The sequence below is a fragment of the Schistocerca piceifrons genome, chromosome 11, assembly GCF_021461385.2.
Source record: "Schistocerca piceifrons isolate TAMUIC-IGC-003096 chromosome 11, iqSchPice1.1, whole genome shotgun sequence".
Lineage (NCBI taxonomy): Eukaryota > Metazoa > Arthropoda > Insecta > Orthoptera > Acrididae > Schistocerca > Schistocerca piceifrons.
The window spans coordinates 127,773,464-127,795,326 of record NC_060148.1 but is presented as its reverse complement, the minus strand read 5'-3'; the positions used below and the strand labels follow the sequence as shown (position 1 = coordinate 127,795,326).

Below are 21,863 nucleotides of genomic sequence, written 5' to 3'. Positions count from 1 at the left end.
GAAAACCAGGTCAAACCTGCATCACAGGAGCGTGGACAATCTTCATCCTATGGTTGCAATAAAAACAATGATTATAATAAATATAGAAGAGATACTTACTGTGCTAGAGGTAAACCTCGATATGGTGACGTGAATGTGCATAGTAGTAATATTAATAAGAGTAACAGATACCCAAGTGATGAATCCAATTGTATTCGACCTTGGGAAGATAATTCGAAGCATAATGTTCATCGGCAGGATGGAACAAATGCCTCGAGTCCTCATCCAGCACAAGGAGTTATACCAATGGGCGAAGGAGCCTCCAATGTGCGACGGGGTGAATACCATAACTCGGATCATACTGTACGGATTGTGGAAGTTCATGAACCCCCACCGATGACTCAACGAGATAGATTAAACTAATACCAGTCACCAAATGCCTTCCTAGTATGACTGGAAAGGAGAAGGAAGGCAGGCATCAATTTGAACAGAGTATTAAGGTACAATAATGATCAGGATGTAAGGAATGAATTAATTGAAGAAAAACCTGAAGTTTCTAATAAATGTGGACAAATTTTACAGGCAATAATTCCAACAAGTATAAATAATGTTGATGTTGAAATATTAATAGATACTGGAGCAACTATTAGTGTCATGACGCTGGACTGTTTAAAACAGATAAGGCGAGGGGTAAAAATGCCCACTTTTCCTATCACAGGAAAAGCGTTCAGCGCAAAAATGCAAAAAGTTGTGAAACAGGTACGTGTTGCCGTTACAATACGGGGGGCTCAAATAGAAAGTACATTCCTGGTTGTTCCTAAAATGACAGTACCATGTATCTGGGGGTTTGGATTTTTTATGTGAGACCGGTGCAATCATTAATTTAGAGAAAGGTGAATGTATATTTAATTCCAATGGTAATGTTTTTGACAGCCACCATGAGAAAGGGCCGAGTAATTCCAAATCAGTTGTGTATGAATCTAATGGTAAAATATGTCAGTATTGATGATGAAAATGTGTATGATATATGCCTTATTGAATGTTCTGAAGAAATGATTGATAAAATGTCATTGCAGAAAAAGGTGTTAGAATCAGAATATTTATCTGCTATCCAAAGGGACGAACTGTACTACTTGTTGGAAGCATATCAGTCGATTTTTAGTAAACGTCCGGGTATAATAAAAGACTTTGAATACCATATAAAGACGTATGCACATAAACCCTTTTGTCGTACTTCCTATTCTATCCCGTGGACAAAGAAAGAAGTAGTCAGAAAGGAAATCAATAAAATGTTAGAATGGGGTATTATTGAGCCCTCAGATTCCGAATATTGTAACCCTCTTGTGGCGGTAATTAAACCCAATGGTGACATCAGATTGGTGTTGGATGCGAGAGATCAATAAGATCATTATACCTGTACAAACGCGACCGGAGAACCTAGAAGAGTTAGTACAAAAGTTTTATGGTGCCCGCTTCTTAACTTCTTTGGATATGCGTAGTTCATATTGGCAAACTAGAATATCGAAAGAATCTAGAAAATATACTGCATTCGTTTTTCTGGGCCGAAGTTACCAGTTTACTGTCATGCCATTTGGGTTGAAAATAAGCGGTGGTGTTTTCATATCGGCATTAGATACCGTACTGGGCAGAGACCTTTTGAATGAAGTTACTTTATATGTGGATGATTTGCTAATTGCTTCTGAAACTTGGGAGGAACATTTGGACTTATTAAGAAGAGTTTTTGCGAAATTTTTGGAATACGGAGTTACTGTAAATTTGAGCAAATCCAAGTTTGCTCATAACCAATTGAAATTTCTTGGACATATAATCACTCCTGAAGGGATAAAACCAAATCCTAAAAAGATGGATGCGATTAACATATGTGCTTATCCAAAAAATAGGACGGAATTAAAATCATTTATCGGCTTAGTTTCATTTTTTCGACGATTTGTACCCAATCAGTTAGGAAGCCAAGACTGTTTGTTACGGCTGTTAAGAAAAAAATGTCATGTGGGAGTGGAATTCCAAATGCACGTAAGGTTTTGATAACATCCGCAATGCTTTGACTAATGCTCCACTGTTACATCATCCGAGACTTGATCAAGATTTTTATATTGCTGTGGATGCTTCTGAAACAGGATTGGGTGCCACTCTTTTCCAGATGGACAATCCAGAAGATATCAGTACCATCAAAATAATTGGGTTTGCCAGCAGAACACACTCTAGCTGTGAACGTGCATATTGCACTACTGAATTGGAAGTACTGGCCGTGGTCTGGTCCCTTAGAAAGTTTCGCTATTTTGTATATGGAAAGAAGATCATTGTATTCTGCGACCACAAAGCTTTATCTTTTATTTTAACAGGAAGGATGTTCCATTCACGTTTAACCCGGTGGGCCTTGCTACTGCAAGAATATGATATTACGCTCAAATACATCAGAGGGAAAGACAACATCATAGCCGATGCTCTTTCAAGACTACCGAAAAGAAAGAATGACGACGAGTGTGAAGAACGGACTATTGACTTTAAAATCATGAATTTATCAAGGCAATATTGTGAGAGGCAGATTTCACAGCTATGTCAAAGTCTTCCACAACTGCAAGATGATGATAAGTTGTGGAAAGCCATTAGGCATGCTGTTGAAAGCAAAACGCTAAGTCACTCTCAAGAACAGTATCAATTAAAATCCGGAATACTGTATCGGAGGAAGGATGAAGAAGATGTTTGGAAAGTTTGTGTTCCAAATAAATATTTAGAATCACTAGTATGGTACATGGTACACTCACTTGAATTGGGGTCATTTTGGTGCCGCTAAATGTACAGCCAAAATAGCACAATACTGCTATCATCCAAATTTGGGACGTATAGCTACAAATATTCTTAAGAAGTGCAAAATATGTCAGAAGGCGAAACCCATAAACTATTGTCGGAAGATAGAATTACATCCTATCATCCCACAACAATCTTTAATGTTGGTGTCATGTGATGTCTGTGGGCCATGTCCCATGACACGTGGACGGTTCAAATATGTATTGGCTTTCTAGGATCTCTTTTCAAAATATGTGAAATTATATCCTTTGAAAAATCTCCACGTTCGACCCATGTTACGCAAATTTATCAACAACTATGTAACTGAGCTCGGCAAACCTATAATGGTCTTGACAGACGACGCTGCTTATTATACAAGCAAAGTATGGAGAGACACTATGAAAGAACAAGGAATCCAGCACATTTACATCTCAAGATTTTACCCTTGTGGAAATCCGGTTGAAAGAATCTTCCGAGAGTTGAACCGATTTTTACGGACGTACGTACCCAAACAACATTATAAATGGATCGATTGGATTTATGAATTTGAGAAAGTGTATAATGACTTACCACACTTATCGACAAGTTATTCACCTAACCAAATAGTATTTGGTGAAAGTACTGTGCCAGAATGGATGAAGAAATTACCTGTGATAGAACAAAAGGTTACCAAGAAAAAAGATATGGTGAAGAAGGTCTACGAAAACCTGAAGCATCAAGCACAATTGAGAAAAACCCGTTTTGATAAAAATGTGAAGAAAGTAGTCACATATGATGTAGGGGAAGAAATTTTATTGAGAAATCACCCAAAAGCATCAACCAGGAAAAGACTGAATAAGAAATGGCAATATTTATATACAGGTCCATACAAAATAATGAAAATACCTCATGAAGGGAGCTACCTCCTGGCAGATTGTGATACTGATGTAATTAAAGGCTTGTTCCCTCACATAGACCTGAAGAAGTATTATCAATAATGAGCAAAATATAGATTCAAGAAACACTGAATGATACCAAGACTACACTCAGTAAACTAAATAAAAGCACCAGTAGATAAATACGTACTTATACTAACTTACAAAGAAAATTAAAGAATGTACCGACGATTTCCATGAGATACCTTCTTGGTATCAGCAACAATGACGACCCTGAAATACGATTTATCCTCTCACCGAACAGCGAGGATGGACGATTTAAAAGTGGAATTAAGAGGAAAAGAAAAGGACCAAATCATCTCTGGCTAAACAAGTGGCCTAATAAGGGTTTTGGCCTAGGATGCCAATCGTCGAACCCACAGTCGGTTGAAGAACTGAGGGCTTCATCCAAGAAAAAAATGTGGTGTGAATATGAAGTGATTAGTGCGAAGTGTTTCTAAGACGACCTATAAACAAATGTGGAATTTAGTTAAGGGCATTTTGTCTAGGCCCATTAACTCAACTTAAATATTGTAGAATGTACGTACTGACTTGTTGAGTGAATCAGAGTGTGTGTATTCGCCGAAACAAATACCCTCTCCTGTCACTGTAAAAAAAACTGTTCTGTCTGGAACACTCTTCAAGACATCACAGTCTGGGGGGCCGTGTAACATTACGAGTCAAGATAGCTGTAACGGAAATTGAATAGCGTAAAGTTATCATTAAAAATGTACGCCGCGCGATTTGGTTGGTCATAATAGTAGTAACATGCTTTTGAATACAATTAAAATATAACGGCGATACCTGTTTAGTGTGTTTGGAAATAATATGTAGTAAATTAATGAGTAAGGTAGCCAATCCTATAAGAAGAGGTGAAATTGGGCATATTAAGGTGTTTTGCTTTATGTCGACTAAGCCGATGATACGGCGTCTTTTTTTCCGTTTACTCTTAGAGGGGGAAAAAAACAAGTAACGAAGTGCTAATTGTGCGTTGTGAAAAATATAGGGGCGAATTTTAAATAGCTACAGTGTATAAGCAGACTAACAAATGGACATTCAGCTACGCGAAATAGCGGACAGCGAAGTGTGGTCATTAAATTGAGTACACCTACAGGGCGGTCAATTCCGGGATAAGTCTATTCGCATCTCACGAGGGATGCGGTATTGAGACCGGTTTTTTTTTATTATATCACGGAGAGTGGGCTTCAATTTATAAAAAGGAAAAAAGCTGTATCAATATCATTGACTGTTGGTGTTAAGCAACCAAAACTGTTCATCAAAGGGTTTCGGGGAATGAGTGGTGAATGCTAAATGAAACTGTGAACAAAGTTATGTTAAATAAAGCAGAAGAGACAAGACAGTTTGGTTGTATCTGTTATTATTCCATAAACCGTAACATTTCTTCTCGTTGTACGAAGCCTTTATAGACGATCGTTATGACAATTTGCTTTGAAGGGATCTCGTTGCGAGTTAAGTTTTGGGGACCTGGTCAACAGGGGATAGTTCTTAACTACTGCAGCTATTCTGGAATCAGGTGCTACCGTGACCGTTGTGTGTTGTCAATGGCTTAAGGTCATCATATCTCATGCTCTAAGATCGACGCGCCTTTCTTCTTGGTATAACAGTGTCTCACGGTAACAATGACAACGCCGACGGCGAAGGAAGATACGGTAGAAGTGCACGCATACAGACTGGAGAGGCTGCATCATCATACTTGTAAGTGGGCTCGTACTGCAGAGCTATCTGCAAATTTGACTATTTTGTAACCACTGAAATGACATCACATACCGTCTCAATTTGTGAATCTTCCTTTTCTTTCCTCTCCCCCCCCCCCCCCCCTCCTTCTAGGTGTGTAACTTTTTTGTCAGACTGTGTCTATTCAAGCATTGGTCTCATCTCTATATCTCTCTGCTCCCACAGGAATCAACTACCTGTTCCGAAAGCTGGGATAAAGTGGTCTCTTTCACTTTTACACGTATCTATCAGCAGTACTGCACATTTTACTTACTACATTTACCAGCTACTCAGCACACACTTCCGTTCACATGGTGACGTAACAGATTATGTTTTTCCACTTTCCCAATACACTTGACTTCAGCTACTTTGGTTACGGAAGCATCCACCGTACAACTACAAACAATCTGCCCGTATTACAATTCACTTAGCTCTGACGTAACACACTCACAATTACACAGAACACTGTTCTGATTATGGCTGACTCTTGCAACGTATCGAAGGCATTGCTCTGGTGCCATTTGTGGTCAAATACAACCTGCACACTTGGCTAACATCTGATTTATGTTCAGGAAGGATTTTCTTGTGTTTCCATATTTTTATCCAACCCCTCTATATAGAGCAGACACACATTATCTTTCATAAGTTAAGCTGCTGAAATCGTGTCAAGTAATGGAGGGCAAACAGCAATGTTTCAGTCAGCTGAAACTGAGCACTAATTTTAACAAGCGAATAACTTTTAGAAGTGTTATACATCAGTAGTAGTAGTAGTAGTAGTAGTAGTAGTAGTAGCAGCAGCAGCAGCAGCAGCAGCGCTAACCCAATTTCTCCAAAATACCAATATTAATCTACATCTACATCCATACTCCGCAAGCCACGTGACTGTGTGTGGCAGAGGGTACCTTGAGTACCTCTATCGGTTCTCCCATCTATTCCAGTCTCGTATTGTCCGTGGAAAGTAGGATTGTCGGTATGCCTCTGTGTGAGCTCTGATCTCTCTGATTTTATCCTCACGGTCTCTTCGCGAGAGATACGGAGGAGGAAGAAATATACTGCTCGACTCCTCAGTGAAGGTATGTTCTCAAAACTTCAACAAAAGCCCGTACCGAGCTACTGAGCATCTCTCCTGCAGAGTCTTCCACTGGAGTTTATCTATCAACTCTGTAACGAAGCGCACTGCTCTCCGTTGGATCTTCTCTATCTCTTCTATCAACCCTATCTGGTACGGATCCCACACCGGTGAGCAGTGGACGAACAAGTGTACTGTAACCTACTTTCTTTGTTTTCGGATTGCATTTCCTTAGGATTCTAACAATAAATCTCAGTCTGGCATCTGCTTTACCAACGATCAACTTTATATGATCATTCCATTTTATATCACTCCTAATGCCTAGTCCCAGATAATTTATGGAATTAACTGTTTCCAGTTGTTGACCTGCTATATTGTAACTAAATGGTAAGGGATCTTTCTTTCTATGTATTCACAGCACATTACACTTGTCTACATTGAGATTCAATTGCCATTCCCTGCACCATGCGTCAATTCGCTGCATTTCAGTACAATTTTCCATTGTTACAACCTCTCGATACACCACAGCATCTTCTGCAAAAAGCCTCAGTGAACTTCCGATGTCATTCACAAGGTCATTTATGTATATTGTGAATAGCAACAGTCCTACGACACTCCCCTGCGGCACACCTGAAATCGCTCTTGCTTCGGAAGACTTCTCTCCATTGAGAATGACATGCTGTGTTCAGTTATCTAGGAACTCTTCAATCCAATCACACAACTGGTCTGATAGTCCATTTGCTCTTACTTTGTTCATTTAACGACTGTGGGGAACTGTATCGAATGCCTTGCCGAAGTCAAGAAACACGGCATCTACCTCTGAATCCGTGTCTATGGCCCTCTGAGTCTCGTTCACGAATAGCGCAAGCTGGGTTCCACACGATCGTCTATGTGACAGTTATTTTTATATTTCTTTCTTTTTTGCAACTAACAATTACAGTTCAACGAATTTCCATATTTATTGCAATTTGAGACATTTAGTTCACTGCTTTCACAGGAATAGAACATAAAATATCACTTTGGCAGGAATCACTTAGTTTTCTAACAAATCCTCAACCATGTGTGTGTTAAATGTTTTGTAATGCTTTCACAAGAACTGATATCTATTTGTATCTATGAAGTCCAGGTTTTACACCAAAGTTTATATTTATGACTTCCTTTTCAACTATAGCAGATACCGAAACAATATTCAGGTAATATATTTGAAAACATTCATTACAGAGAAAATCTGTCTAGTGAGCTTTATATTAACATTCTACTGTCTCAAAATCTTAATATTCATTGAATTTTAGATCTGAGGAACAACATACTTTTACGAAGTACATATTTAATAACAATAATTCAATTTTTATTACTTACAAATAAATTAACACTGCTACATGGAACTTATGCATCTGTGTGGTAAGAATATCACTCCTTAGCTTTAGCCTGCAAATTAATTTGAATATCTATGTACATAACTTGTTTGTGTGGAATCAGTTATTACTTTCTTCCAGATATTATCTTTCAGTGCAACCAAAAACTGCACAGGACTTCACCACTGCAATAAATAAACTTTTAGCAAAAACATTTCAGTTACCATATATTGAATAGTGTACTATTTGTCTTGTGTTAGAAGACAGGTTAAGAAAAAGCAAACTTGTGTTTATAGCATACGTAGATTTGAAGAAAGCTTTTGACAATGTTGACCCGAATACACTCTTTGAAATTCTGACGATACCAAGGGTAAAATACACGGAGCAACAAGATTGTATACAACACATATAGAAACAAGACAGCAATTCCCACAAGAGTCAAAGGGAATGAAAGGGAAGCAGTGGTTGAAAAGGGGGTGAGACAGGGTTTTAGCCCATTCATGATGTTTTTGAATTTGCACACTGAGCAAGCAGTAAAGGAAACCAAAGAAAAATTTGGAAAGGGAATTAAACTTGAGGGAGAAGAAAGAAAAACTGAGGTTTGTTGATGATACTGTAATTCTCCCAGAGACAGCAAAGGACTTGGAAGAGCAGTTTAACAGAATGGATAAGGTATTGAAAGTAGAATATAAGCTGAACATCAACAAAAGCAAAACAAAGGTAATATAATGTAGCTGAATTATATCAGGTGATGCTAAAAGAATTAAATTAGGAAAGAAAACACAAAGTCATATTATTTGGACAGCAAAATAACTGATGATGGGGGAAGCAGAGAGGATATAAACTGTAGACTGGTAATGGCCAGAAAAGAGTTTCTGAAGAATAGAAACTTTCTGACACAAAGGACAGATTTAACCGCCAGGATGTTTTTTCTGAAAGTATTTGTGTGGAGTGTAGCCATGTATGGAAGTGAAATGTGGATGGTAAATAGTTTAGACAAGAAGAGAATAGAAGCTTTCGAAATGTGGTGCTACAGAAGAATGCTGAAGATTAGATGGGTAGATCATGTAACTAATGAGGTGGTACTGAATTGGGGAGAAATGAAATTTGTGGTACAACCTGACTTGGAGAGGAATCAGTTGGTAGGACATCTTCCAAGACATCGAAGGATCACCAATTTAGTATTGGAGGGCAGCATGGAGGGTAAAAATTGTAGAGGGAGACCAAGAGATGAATACAGTAAGCAGATTCAGAAGGACGTAGGTTGCAGTAGGTACTGGGAGATGAAGTAGTTTGCACAGCATTGAGTAGTATGGAGAGCTGCATCAAACCAGTCTCAGGACTGAAGACCACAACTACAACATCCCATAAATAGCCTGCAAATATACACCACCACACATCAGCTGATTGAGATGTAGTTTCGATACAATGATATCTCTTGTGATCTGTTTCATCTGTGGTCCAACACTACAGCACGTCTGATGTACTGTGGTGTGTGCCGTGTCTGCCAGCAATGTCTAAAAGACTTACAGCAAGAAAATACGACTGATGTCATGGATCATTTAATATCTATTGTGTGTAAATGGGTTATCACTCCGTTATTATCAGTGATACCACCCTACAATGCTGGAATATCTTAATTCCATTCACAAGCACACTATTCACAGTAATTGGAAATTAGTGATCTGTCCAAAGCAGATATATTTGTAATTGTTACTGTTATCACTCAAACTATTTTTAATAATAAATAATATTATTAATAAATAATTATTAATAATATATTAATAAATAATAGATTAATAATAATTAATAAATTAATATAATTAATAAATTAATAATAATTAATAAATTAATAATAATTAATAAATTAATAATACTTAATAAATTAATAATAATTAATAAATAATATCAAATTAATAATAAAAAATACCTATGTGGATACTGTAATTGGCTGTGGGAAAACAAAAAAGGAAACAGTATAAGCTGACACTACAGTGAAGCTCAAACATTAACTGAAATCTTTTACCAACCTACTTTCGTATATTTAATGGACGTATTAATAAACAAGAGTAAATAATGAGATTTGTAAATGGGCACAGAATGTAGCAGATGAGACGAGGGGCTAGTCCGGCAAGTAAGCCGACCACTAACACGCAGACCTCGCACCATCTACCTGATGGATCGGCAAACTGGGCCATCCTGACAATCCCCTGCCATTCTACTCCACACCTGTTACAGCAGTGCTAAGATTAGGCCACACATTGCAGCGAGAAAGAGGTCAAAATATACTCTCAGCGTCAGTGCAGTCACGTACGTACCTCAGCTATTCTGCCGCAATAGTCCGCAGCACGTACTTGACGGTGTAGGCGAAGGCGGCGAAACCGATGATGACGCAGATATTGGCAATGGCGTGATGCAGCGCGCCCTGCGGCTGCTGTTGGCCCCCGCGCCCCGCAGCCACCCCCGCCCCGGGCAGCCCCGACGACGCGCCACCTCCCACCCCCGCCACTGCCGCGTCCGCTGCTGCCGGTCTTCGGCTCTCCTCCTCCACTTTCCGCCTCTGCTCCAGCTCGGACTTTATCTTCTGCAATGTGCACCAGAAATAAAAGCCTTCAACAGTAATTATTTTATAAGGGAAACAACCCGTAAAATAAAGAAAAATAACACAAAACAATGTAAACTCCATGTAGGAATATCAACAGTGTAGAGGGTGGGGGGGTGGGGGGAGCTCGATAAGCCGCAGGCAGGCACAATTAAAAACACACTCAAAGAAAGCTTCAGCAACATAAGAGAAAGGCACACCAGTCATACACACAAGCAGCCACACCTCTCTCTCTCTCTCTCTCTCTCTCTCTCTCTCTCTCTCTCTCTCTCTCTCTCACACACACACAAACACACACACACACACACACTGCACTGCACACCTACAACGCCTCTCAGTGTTAATAAACCAAAATAGCTCCCAAATTAACTCCCATGCCCTCGAAATACAAATTCAGAAAATGTCCCAAGCTCCTCCACAAGTAGTGAGTTACGAAACAGAAATAAGAGACGAATAGAGGGAAATCTGTTGTTGTTGTGGTCTTCAGTCCTGAGACTGGTTTGATGCAGCTCTCCATGCTACTCTATCCTGTGCAAGTTTCTTCATCTCCCAGTACCTACTGCAGCCTACATCCTTCTGAATCTGCTTTGTGTATTCATCTCTTGGTCTCCCTCTACAATTTTTGTCCTCCACGCTGCCCTCCAGTACCAAATTGATGATCCCTTGATGCCTCAGAACATGTCCTACCAACCGATCCCTTCTTCTAGTCAAGTTGTGCCACAAACTCCTCTTCTCCCCAATTCTATTCAATACCTCCTCATTAGTTATGTGATCTACCCATCTAATCTTCAGCATTCTTCTGTAGCACCAGATTTCGGAAGCTTCTATTCTCTTCTTGTCTAAACTATTTATCGTCCATGCTTCACTTCCATACATGGCTACACTCCATACAAATACTTTCAGAAACGACTTCCTGACACTTAAATCTATACTCGATGTTAACAAATTTCTCTTCTTCAGAAACACTTTCCTTGCCATTGCCAGTCTACATTTTATATCCTCTCTATTTCGGCCATCATCAGTTATTTTGCTCCTCAAATAGCAAAACTCCTTTACTACTGTTAAGTGTCTCATTTCCTAATCTAATTCCCTCAGCATCACCCGACTTCATTCGACTACATTCCATTATCCTCGTTTTGCTTTTGTTGTTGGTCATCTTATACCCCCCTTTCAAGACACTGTCCATTCCGTTCAACTGCTCTTCCAAGTCCTTTGCTGTCTCTGACAGAATTACAATGTCATCGGCAAACCTAAAAGTTTTTATTTCTTCTCCATGGATTTTAATACCTACCACGAACTTTTCTTTTGTTTCCTTTACTGCTTGCTCAATATACAGATTGAATAGCATCGGGGAGAGGCTACAACCCTGTCTCACTCCCTTCCCAACCACTGCTTCCCTTTCATGCCCCTCGACACTCATAACTGCCATCTGATTAAATACAATAATGTGTTAATTTGAAACTGACTATTCGTCTTGAACTTTACTTCGATTTAGGTTCATAAATAATCAGGTTACGTGATTTTCACCAAGAATAAACTGCGGACTAGTAACTGAAACAAGTGAACAAGAATCTATTGAAAACACAAGTATGAACTTACTTATGGTTTTTTCCTTCACAACTGGGAAGACAATACGTGTAGTGACTCACTGGGGTTAATTTAAGAACTAGCCAGTATAAAACAAAACCCCTCAATACCAGTCAATGTATAGATAAATTAACATTCCTACTTTCATGCAAGATACGGAAGTCAGGATAGAAAGAAGTGTCGCCACAAAACACACACACACACACACACACACACACACACACACACACACACACACACACAAACGCGTGCGCGCATGGCCATGAGCTCTGGCCAGAATACAACTTTCATGTGGGATGAAAGGTGAGAGGACAGAGGAGATTGGAATCTGTTAGGTGGAGGTGTGGGGACAGCAGACTGCAGTGGGTTGAGACAAGGATAATTACAGGAATGTGGGATAATTACACTCCTGTAATTATCCTAGTGTCCGCTCCTCGTGGTCTCGCGGTAGCGTTCTCGCTTCCCGAGCACGGGGTCCCGGGTTCGATTCCCGGCGGGGTCAGGGATTTTTCCTGCCTCGAGATGACTGGGTGTTGTTGTGTCATCGTCGTCGTCGTCGTCGTCATCATCATCATCATCATCATCATCATCATCATCCATCCCCATTACAGTCGGAGAAAGGCAACGGCAAACCACCTCCATTAGGACCTTGCCTAGTAAGGTGGTGCGGGTCTCCCGCATCGTTCCCCCTACGCTCTGTAAAGAAACATGGGACTTCATTTGCATTTCAATTATCCTAGTATCCACCCACGATAACCTACTGTCTCCACACTCTTCACTCAAGTTTCCACCCTCTCTGCCTTGTGATCTCCTCCCCATTCTCTCCTCACACCCCCTTTGTTTTCCGCCTGCTGCCACCGCACCTGCCTACCTCTCCCCCATTTTCTCCTCCCTGCCTCACAATGTCCAGACACTGCACCTATTGGCTTTCCAGACCCTGCACACTCCACCAGACAGCGCCCCTCTGTCCCCACCAGTACACTACTATCCCTCCCCTTCCCCACCCCCTCCAAACTGGTGCTTGCATTCCACGTTACAGTTACATTTTTCTGTTGCTGATGAAAGCTGTAGCCGAAATCACTGTGCAAGTGCCTTAATTGTGCCTGTCTGCAACTTAACATGCCCTCTATATGGTAAGTGGCATTCTATCTTCTCTGCTGTGTTTGAAGAAGAAAACAATAATTTTGAGTTCTGAGAAAATAACCAATTGCAAAGTAGTCTCTCAGGCATAATATGAGGGTCTTTCTGACAAGGACCTGTCTCCAGCAGTGGAAATGACGTTTTGAAACTGTCCCTAAGGTGATATAGATTGCGATCCCTGGTATCACACTGTACAATCATTCACTCTAGTGGGCTGTCGTTTGAGAGTAACTGACGAGAGGGGGAAAGATTTGGAATATTATGCGACACTCAATAGTGTTGTTGTTGTTGCTGTTGTTGTGGTTTTCAGTCCTGAGACTGGTTTGATGCAGCTCTCCATGCTACTCTATCCTGTGCAAGTTTCTTCATCTCCCAGTACCTACTGCAGCCTACATCCTTCTGAATCTGCTTTGTGTATTCATCTCTTGGTCTCCCTCTACAATTTTTGTCCTCCACGCTGCCCTCCAGTACCAAATTGATGATCCCTTGATGCCTCAGAACATGTCCTACCAACCGATCCCTTCTTCTAGTCAAGTTGTGCCACAAACTCCTCTTCTCCCCAATTCTATTCAATACCTCCTCATTAGTTATGTGATCTACCCATCTAATCTTCAGCATTCTTCTGTAGCACCACATTTCGGAAGCTTCTATTCTCTTCTTGTCTAAACTATTTATCGTCCATGCTTCACTTCCATACATGGCTACACTCCATACAAATACTTTCAGAAACGACTTCCTGACATTTAAATCTATACTCGATGTTAACAAATTTCTCTTCTTCAGAAATGCTTTCCTTGCCATTGCGTCTAAATTTTATATCCCCTCTACTTCGACCATTATCAGTTATTTTGCTCCCCAAATAGCAAAACTCCTTTACTACTTTAAGTGTCTCATTTCCTAATCTAATTCCCTCAGCATCAATAGTGTTAAACGAGAAGAATTTTGTACAAACATTAAAAATGTAGCCTAGATACCTATCGCAGTATGGACAAATAACCCTGCCTGCTTAGTCGTGCAGTCTAACACACTGCTTTCTGGGTGGGTAGGCGTGCTGGTCCCCTGCACGAATCCACCCAGTGGATTAGTGTCGAGGTCCGGTGCGCCGGCCAGTCTGTGGATGGTTGTTAAGGTGGTTTTCCATCTGCCTCGGCCACTGCGGACTAGTTCCCCTTATTCCGCCTCAGTTACACTACATCGGAGAGGGCAGAGGGCGGGGGGGGGGGGCCGACAATAACCCTGTGTGGGGCAGCGGTGGGGTGAGTGGACTGCTGTAGCGTGTTGTGAACCACGCGGAGGGCCACGGCGGGGACGAAGCCTCTCCGTTGTTTCTAAGTCCTCAGTTCAATACCATACAATACAATGGACAAATAAAACAGATGAAGATTAAAACCAGAAAAGGGATTCTAAGTAAAATAAAATTCAAGCAAAATGTGGAATAGAAATAATGAATGCAATAGCATGGACAAAAAATAGGATGATAAACAAAATTAAATATGCAATAATTAAAACAAACCAAATAAAAAAAAAATGAAATTAATTCCTAAAATAAAATCACATGAACAAAGATTTCAAGCGGAAAGAGAATGATAGGAAGAAATTCGAGAGCATATGAAGAAGTTGATACGATGATTAAAATGAGGTGACAAAGGAACAGAAATAAAATATTACATTTAAACTGATTAACTGAATAAAACAAATGAACAAAATAATTCTGATACAAATTTAAAAATAAAAAAATTCGAAGTACCTGAAAAGATCCGAACCAACCTTCTGTGTATCAAGGGCCTTACCTTATCTATTACACCAGGGGACCAGTCAAAATATTAGTACTTTTTAACGCTACTGAGCATCACGCAAAATACCAAAAATTTTTTTTTTTTTGATAAAGAACTTGCAAACGAGGGCGCACCAGGGAGAATAGCTAGAAGGTCGGTAGCTGGGACACTAACCCCCATGGTTTAAAAAATTTGATCCCACCGCTGGGGACCTCTCCTTGGATATGTTTGAGATAGGTTGTGCCTGCTTAGAATTCATTTTTGAATCTTTCAACTAACAGCCTACTTGTTTCATTTTCCCCACAACAGATAGCAGCAACAGCTGCAGGAGCTATCCAAAATGGCATTTATCACCACCACCACCACCACCACCACCACCTCCTCCTCCTCCTCCTCCTCCTCCTCCCCCTACTCCAGTTTCCAGCAGCTGACTGGGTTTGTTTGGAACAGGAGTCTCTCCAGAGTCTTCTGTCTTCCCAATATTCTGTCTCCACCTCGACCTCCTCATCTCCTTTCTTTCACTCCTTCCAGCAATCTGCTGCAGTCTTTGTCCTTTCCCTTTCATTTCATATATATTCCTGGGTAGCCTCCTCACTTCAATTCACTTAACATGTCCACACCACCTGAACCTCGATTCCTCTATACCGGCAGTTCCCAACATTTTTAGCTGTGTGGACACCTATTTTATAAAAGAAACTTAGAGGCCTAGTAACTAAGTACACAAGCAAAAACATTTATTACATTCACTTAGCTGTCACAACTAGATTAAAACTCAAAGTCAAGTGAGTAATGTTATTTCTGACCCACGAGAGAACAATATTTGGATTAAAACTGGTTAATTTTAGTCTCAACTGACTATCTATATTCCATCCACTCCAGTCCTTACTTTTCAGAAAAAGTTCAGTTCAGATGACTCATTCACGTAGACAGTTTTCATAAAGCCCATCAATTATCTCAGTGAACAGTAATTATGCAGTATCTCCACAGGTACTGAGCAAAGAGGTACATCGGCTAACGCCCTAGACGGGCATTCAAGAGACCCAGGTTTAATTCTCAGGTTGGCCTTCCACATATAAGTTTTCTGTGCTCACCCAGGTCACTTCTTGCAAATGCCAGATGGTTGCTTCCTTCACCCTCCAGTACAAGAAATCTGAGGAAGCTTCGTCTCTTACACTCTTAGCCGTGCAAAGACATAAACAGAAAAAAAACTGCCCTTTCTTATTCTCGTGCCAGGATAGTAAACGAGCAAAATTTAAACGAGCCGTTCTCGTCGACATTTGTGTCCGAGAAACTACAGCCTCGACAAATTGCTATCGTGTGACACGATACGTGTTAGGCCACGGGTGGCCAGCCCTGTAGTGCAGTCTCTAAGGCTGTAGACTTCCAGTAGCCTGGTTGCACACAATAAATATGGGTAATTTTCAACATAAGAAAATACTGGGAAGCATTTCAATTCTTATTTCATTCTTTTCTGGCTGATAGACAACCGACAAATGAAATCCCTGAAGCTCCCAGTACCTTCTATCTCATCTCTGACTTGTCCGATGCTCACGGTCCAGTGCCACGCCGCCTGCAGCATGTGGGTTGGGAACCGCTGCTCTACACTACCCTGTAATGGTGCCTCCTTACTAATTCCCCGATCCTGTCACTCCTTAACATTTCTGTCTTTGTCACTCCAACACTGTTTCTCAAAATTTCATCTTACTAGCTTTTATTTTTCTTTTCTATTTTCCTTTTATTAACATCAGGAACGGGCAGCAACTCTTGGATTTCTGTGCCAGTATGGGCTTAGTAATCACAAACTCCTTTTTTAAACATAAGAACATTCACCGGTATACTTGGGAAAGCAGGGGAACCAGATCTGTCATTGACTATATAATAACAGATCAGGAATTCAGGAAGGCTGTGAGGGACACACGTGTATTCAGGGGATTCTTTGATGACACTGATCATTATTTAATCTGCAGTGAAATTGGGATTGCGAGGCCGAAAGTGCAGGAGGTCAGGTCCATATGTAGGAGGATAAGAGTGGAGAAACTTCAGGATAAGGAAATCAGGCACAAGTACATAACAGCGATCTCAGAAAGGTACCAGTTAGTTGAATGTAGTCAATTACAGTCATTGGAAAAGGAATGGACAAGGTACAGGGACACAGTACTAGAAGTGGCTAAAGAATGTCTTGGAACAGGAGTGTGTAAAAGTAGGAGGAAGCAAACAGCTTGGTGGAATGACACAGTCAAGGCAGCCTGTAAAAGGAAAAAGAAGCCGTATAAAAAATGGCTACATACTAGAACTCAGGTAGACAGAGAAAGTTATGTTGAAGAAAGAAACAAAGCCAAGCAGATAATTGCAGCATCCAAGAAGAAATCTTGGGAAGACTTTGGAAACAGATTGGAGACATTGGGTCAAGCTGCTGGAAAACCATTCTGGAGTGTAATTAGCAGTCTTCGAAAGGGAGGTAAGAAGGAAATGACAAGTATTTTGGACAGGTCAGGAAAACTGCTGGGGAATCCTGTGGATGCCTTGGGCAGATGGAGGGATTATTTTGAAGAGTTGCTCAATTTAGGTGAAAATACGATCAGTAATGTTTCAGATTTCGAGGTAGAATGGGACAGGAATGATGATGGAAATAGGATCACGTTTGAGGAAGTGGAGAAAATGGTCAATAGATTGCAGTGCAATAAAGCAGCTGGGGTGGATGAAATTAAGTCGGAACTCATCAAGTACAGTGGAATGTCAGGTCTTAAATGGCTACACAGGATAATTGAAATGGCCTGGGAGTCGGGACAGGTTCCATCAGACTGGACAAAAGCAGTAATCACACCAATCTTTAAACATGGAAACAGGAAAGATTGTAACAACTACAGAGGTATCTCTTTAATCAGCGTTGAGGGTAAAATCTTCTCAGGTATTGTTGAAAGGAAAGTGCGAGTATTAGTTGAGGAGCAATTGGATGAAAATCAGTGTGGGTTTAGGCCTCTTAGAGGTTGTCAGGACCAGATCTTTAGCTTACGACAAATAATGGAGAAGTGTTATGAGTGGCACAGGGAATTGTATCTATGCTTTATAGATCTAGAAAAGGCATATGACCGGGTTCCTAAGAGGAAGTTATTGTCTGTTCTACGAGATTATGGAATAGGAGGCAAACTTTTGCAAGCGATTAAAGGTCTTCACATGGATAGTCAGGCAGCAGTTAGAGTTGATGTAAACTGAGTTCATGGTTCAGAGTAGTTTCAGGGGTAAGACAAGGCTGCAACCTGTCTCCACTGTTGTTCATATTATTTATGGATCATATGTTGAAAACAATAGACTGGCTGGGTGAAATTAAGATATGTGAACACAAAATAAGCAGTCTTGCATATGCGGATGACTTAGTTGTGATGGCAGATTCGATTGAAAGTTTGCAGAGTAATATTTCAGAGCTAGATCAGAAATGTAAGGACTATGGTATGAAGATTAGCATCTCCAAAACGAAAGTAATGTCAGTGGGAAAGAAATATAAACGGATTGAGTGCCAAATAGGAGTAACAAAGTTAGAACAGGTGGACGGTTTCTAGTACTTAGGATGCATATTCTCACAGGATGGCAACATAGTGAAAGAACTGGAAGCGAGGTGTAGCAAGGCTAATGCAGTGAGCGCTCAGCTACGATCTACTCTCTTCTGCAAGAAGGAAGTCAGTACCAAGACTAAGTTATCTGTGCACCGTTCAATCTTTCGACCAACTTTGTTGTATGGGAGCGAAAGCTGGGTGGATTCAGGTTACCTTATCAACAAGGTTGAGGTTACGGATATGAAAGTAGCTAGGATGATTGCAGGTACTAGTAGACGGGAACAATGGCAGGAGGGTGTCCACAATGAGGAAATCAAAGAAAAACTGGGAATGAACTCTATAGATGTAGCAGTCAGGGCGAACAGGCTTAGATGGTGGGGTCATGTTACACGCATGGGAGAAGCAAGGTTACCCAAGAGACTCATGGGTTCAGCAGTAGAGGGTAGGAGGAGTCGGGGTAGACCAAGGAGAAGGTACCTGGATTCGGTTAAGAATGATTTTGAAGTAATAGGTTTAACATCAGAAAAGGCACCAATGTTAGCACTGAATAGGGGATCATGGAGGAATTTTATAAGGGGGGGCTATGCTCCAGACTGAACGCTGAAAGGCATAATCAGTCTTAAATGATGATGATGATGATAACATCAATATTGGAACATATGAGGATGTGCTGAAAAGTAATGCCTCCAATTTCTTTATCTGGAAACTCTTAAAACTTTTTAAATAAAACAAACTTTGTTAACATTATACAGGGAGTGGCAGTAATATCTGAAAGAAGAAGAAGGAGGGGGGGGGGGGAGGGAGGGAGAGGGGAGAGGGGGGGGGGAGAGAGAGAGAGAGAGAGAGAGAGAGAGAGAGAGAGAGAGAGAGAGAGAGAGAGAGAGAGGAACATAAATGTGACCTTTTACAGACATAAAAATCCTTAAAGGAGGAAAAAGTCAAATGCTGAGATCTGGGGAATGAGCTGGCCAAGCAATGCCACCGCTGCAAGAGAGGTTATGCAGCCACCTCCTCTTCCTCCTCAAGTAACCCATTACATCATTAGCTGTGTGGGCAGTTGCTCTCTCTTGTTCGAACAAGATCTTTTTCACACCCCGATGTTCTCTTTTCAGTTCAGGAATTAAGAAAGTGTCCAACATTCTCAAGTAACATTCTCGGTTTAGTGTAACTGTTTGCCCTATAACACATTTCTTAGTAACCCCACACCACATTGTGACTTTAGAACTATGCAGGGAGCGTTCATCTAAGCCTTGTGAGTGTGTGTCCAACCGACAGCAAAAATTTTGTTCGTCAACATATCTGTCGAGATATAATCAAGTGTAATCACTCATTACATGTGATTCTATTGCCATTCATCAGATCAATCACTCATTCATTCCGTAAGTCGGCAGTCTTTCAAAAGCTTAATTAATTATCACTATTACACTAATTGTATTACACTAATTGTCAGTTTTGTAAAGGTGAAAGTGTAGCTCCTTGTGCAGTATTCTTCTAAACGAGTGGTCAAACATTTGAAGAGCAGCAGTTTGTCTTCACAAGGGTCAGTGTGGGCCAGCCAGCACAGCTTGTCTCGCATGCTCTATGTTGTCTGGTGTTCTGACTGACTTTGATGGTCTTTAGGCTTTTGTTTTAATGTTGAACCAGTTGATCTGAAGTTCTTGACCCACAACTTAATCATGTTACAGGATGGAATTTGCTGCCAACTACTCACATGAAAAAGCCTATGAAGCTGATGTGTGGTCACCACTTTTAAAATACATCTCAATGATGAATGTGAAATGCTCACTGGAGCACTGCCTCAAGTAACCTCACAAACGTTGCAGAATGTTTGGCAAGAGTTTGAATACAGTGTTGATATTCTGCAGGTTAACAGAGGTTGCACGTGTTGAAGTGATCGACGTACTGAAGTGCATTACTTGTATTAAATGTTTATGTTAGGTTCCAAACTTAATGAGTAGAGGCATAAGTGATACAACAAATGCTTCATTTACTGTATACAATAAAGAGTTGCAATGAAAATAACAATATAATATGATTGGACGGATAATCTCCTCACCAAGCGGCAGGAGGAGAACACACAAACAACAAGGTTTAACTTATGCAAGCTTTCAGAGACAGTGGCTCCTTCTTCCAGCAGAAGAGTTGAAGGGGAAGGAAAAGGACTGGAGAGGACAAGGAAAAAGGGTACAGTTCAGAAAAGTCACCCAGAACCCCAGGTCAGGGGGGACTTAGCAGACAAGACGACAAGGCAAAGACTGATTGTTGGGGACTGCACCAGACGAGATTCAAAAACTTGGCAGCTTAAAAGGCAGAATACAGGGCAATAGGCAAGACAAAGGCTACTGCTAAAACATCATGCACAAGTTAATATAGGTGAAAAGCTAAGTGCATTGTTTGTAACAGAGGTGGGAGGGGAGATGGGGAAAAATAGACAGATCAGAAAATGAGATATGTAGAAAACTAAAATGAAGTGAAGAAAGGAGTAGTTGCTGTTAAGAAATGCTGAGACTGAAGGAATTAACATAAATTAAGGCCAGATACAGGACATAGTGTGTGTGGCTATGCCCATTCATTCTCCTAACTGGTAGCTCGGTGGTAGTCATACCGATGTAAAAGGCCGAACAGTGTTTACATAACAGCTGGTATATGAAGTGTCATTTCACCGGTGGCTCTCCCTTTGATAGTATATGGTTTGCCAGTTACAGGGCTGGTAGGATGGTGCATAGGATAAGTCTTGCAGTGGGGGACCGTCACAGGGGTAGCAGCCGTAGGGTAGGCATAAGAGTGCAGAACGAGCAGTGTCTGATAAGGATATTGGGGAAATTGGGAGGGTGCCAAAAAACTACTCTAGGTGTGTAGGGCAAAATAGATTTCATTACAGGGCACAATTTTAGGAAATCAAAGCCTTGTTGAAGTACCTGATTAATATATTCAAGACCAGGATAATACTGCGTGTGACAAGAGGGATCAGCAGTACCAGGATTGGAAGTGATGGCCCGGGAAATCTGCTTTGAACTAGGCTGGAGGTTTAATTACTTCCAGTGAAGGCTGAGGTGAGAATGGTGGTGTACTGCTGTAATTGTCTGCATCTGAACAAATATGTTTGCCTCGAATGACAGGGCTATTTGGGAGTGAACATCTGACACGGAAAGGGTGGCAACTATTTAATGTAAGCACTGCTGTTTATTAGTAGTTTTAATGTAGAAAGAAGTGTGTAAATGGCCTTTGGAATGAGATCAACATCAAGGAAAGTGGCACGCAATTCAGAACAGGAATGTGAGAAATTTAATTGTGGAAGGTATTTAGAGATTCCGGAATTTTAACATGTCGAGCTCACTGTGAGTTCGTA

General features: G+C 40.7%; 1 protein-coding gene across 4 annotated transcripts in view; it reads right to left on the bottom strand.

The window, feature by feature from the left end:
* The window catches only part of LOC124720009 (ubiquitin-conjugating enzyme E2 J2), a 69,436-nt gene that overhangs the window by 9,896 nt on the left and 37,677 nt on the right, over positions 1-21,863 (bottom strand). For all 4 annotated transcript variants that reach the window (XM_047245248.1, XM_047245245.1, XM_047245246.1 and 1 more), the window contains exon 6: positions 10,178-10,443. In XM_047245248.1, coding sequence (XP_047101204.1) covers positions 10,183-10,443 — 261 coding nt within the window. In that variant the 3' untranslated portion in view covers positions 10,178-10,182. The remainder of the gene's footprint in view (positions 1-10,177; positions 10,444-21,863) is intronic.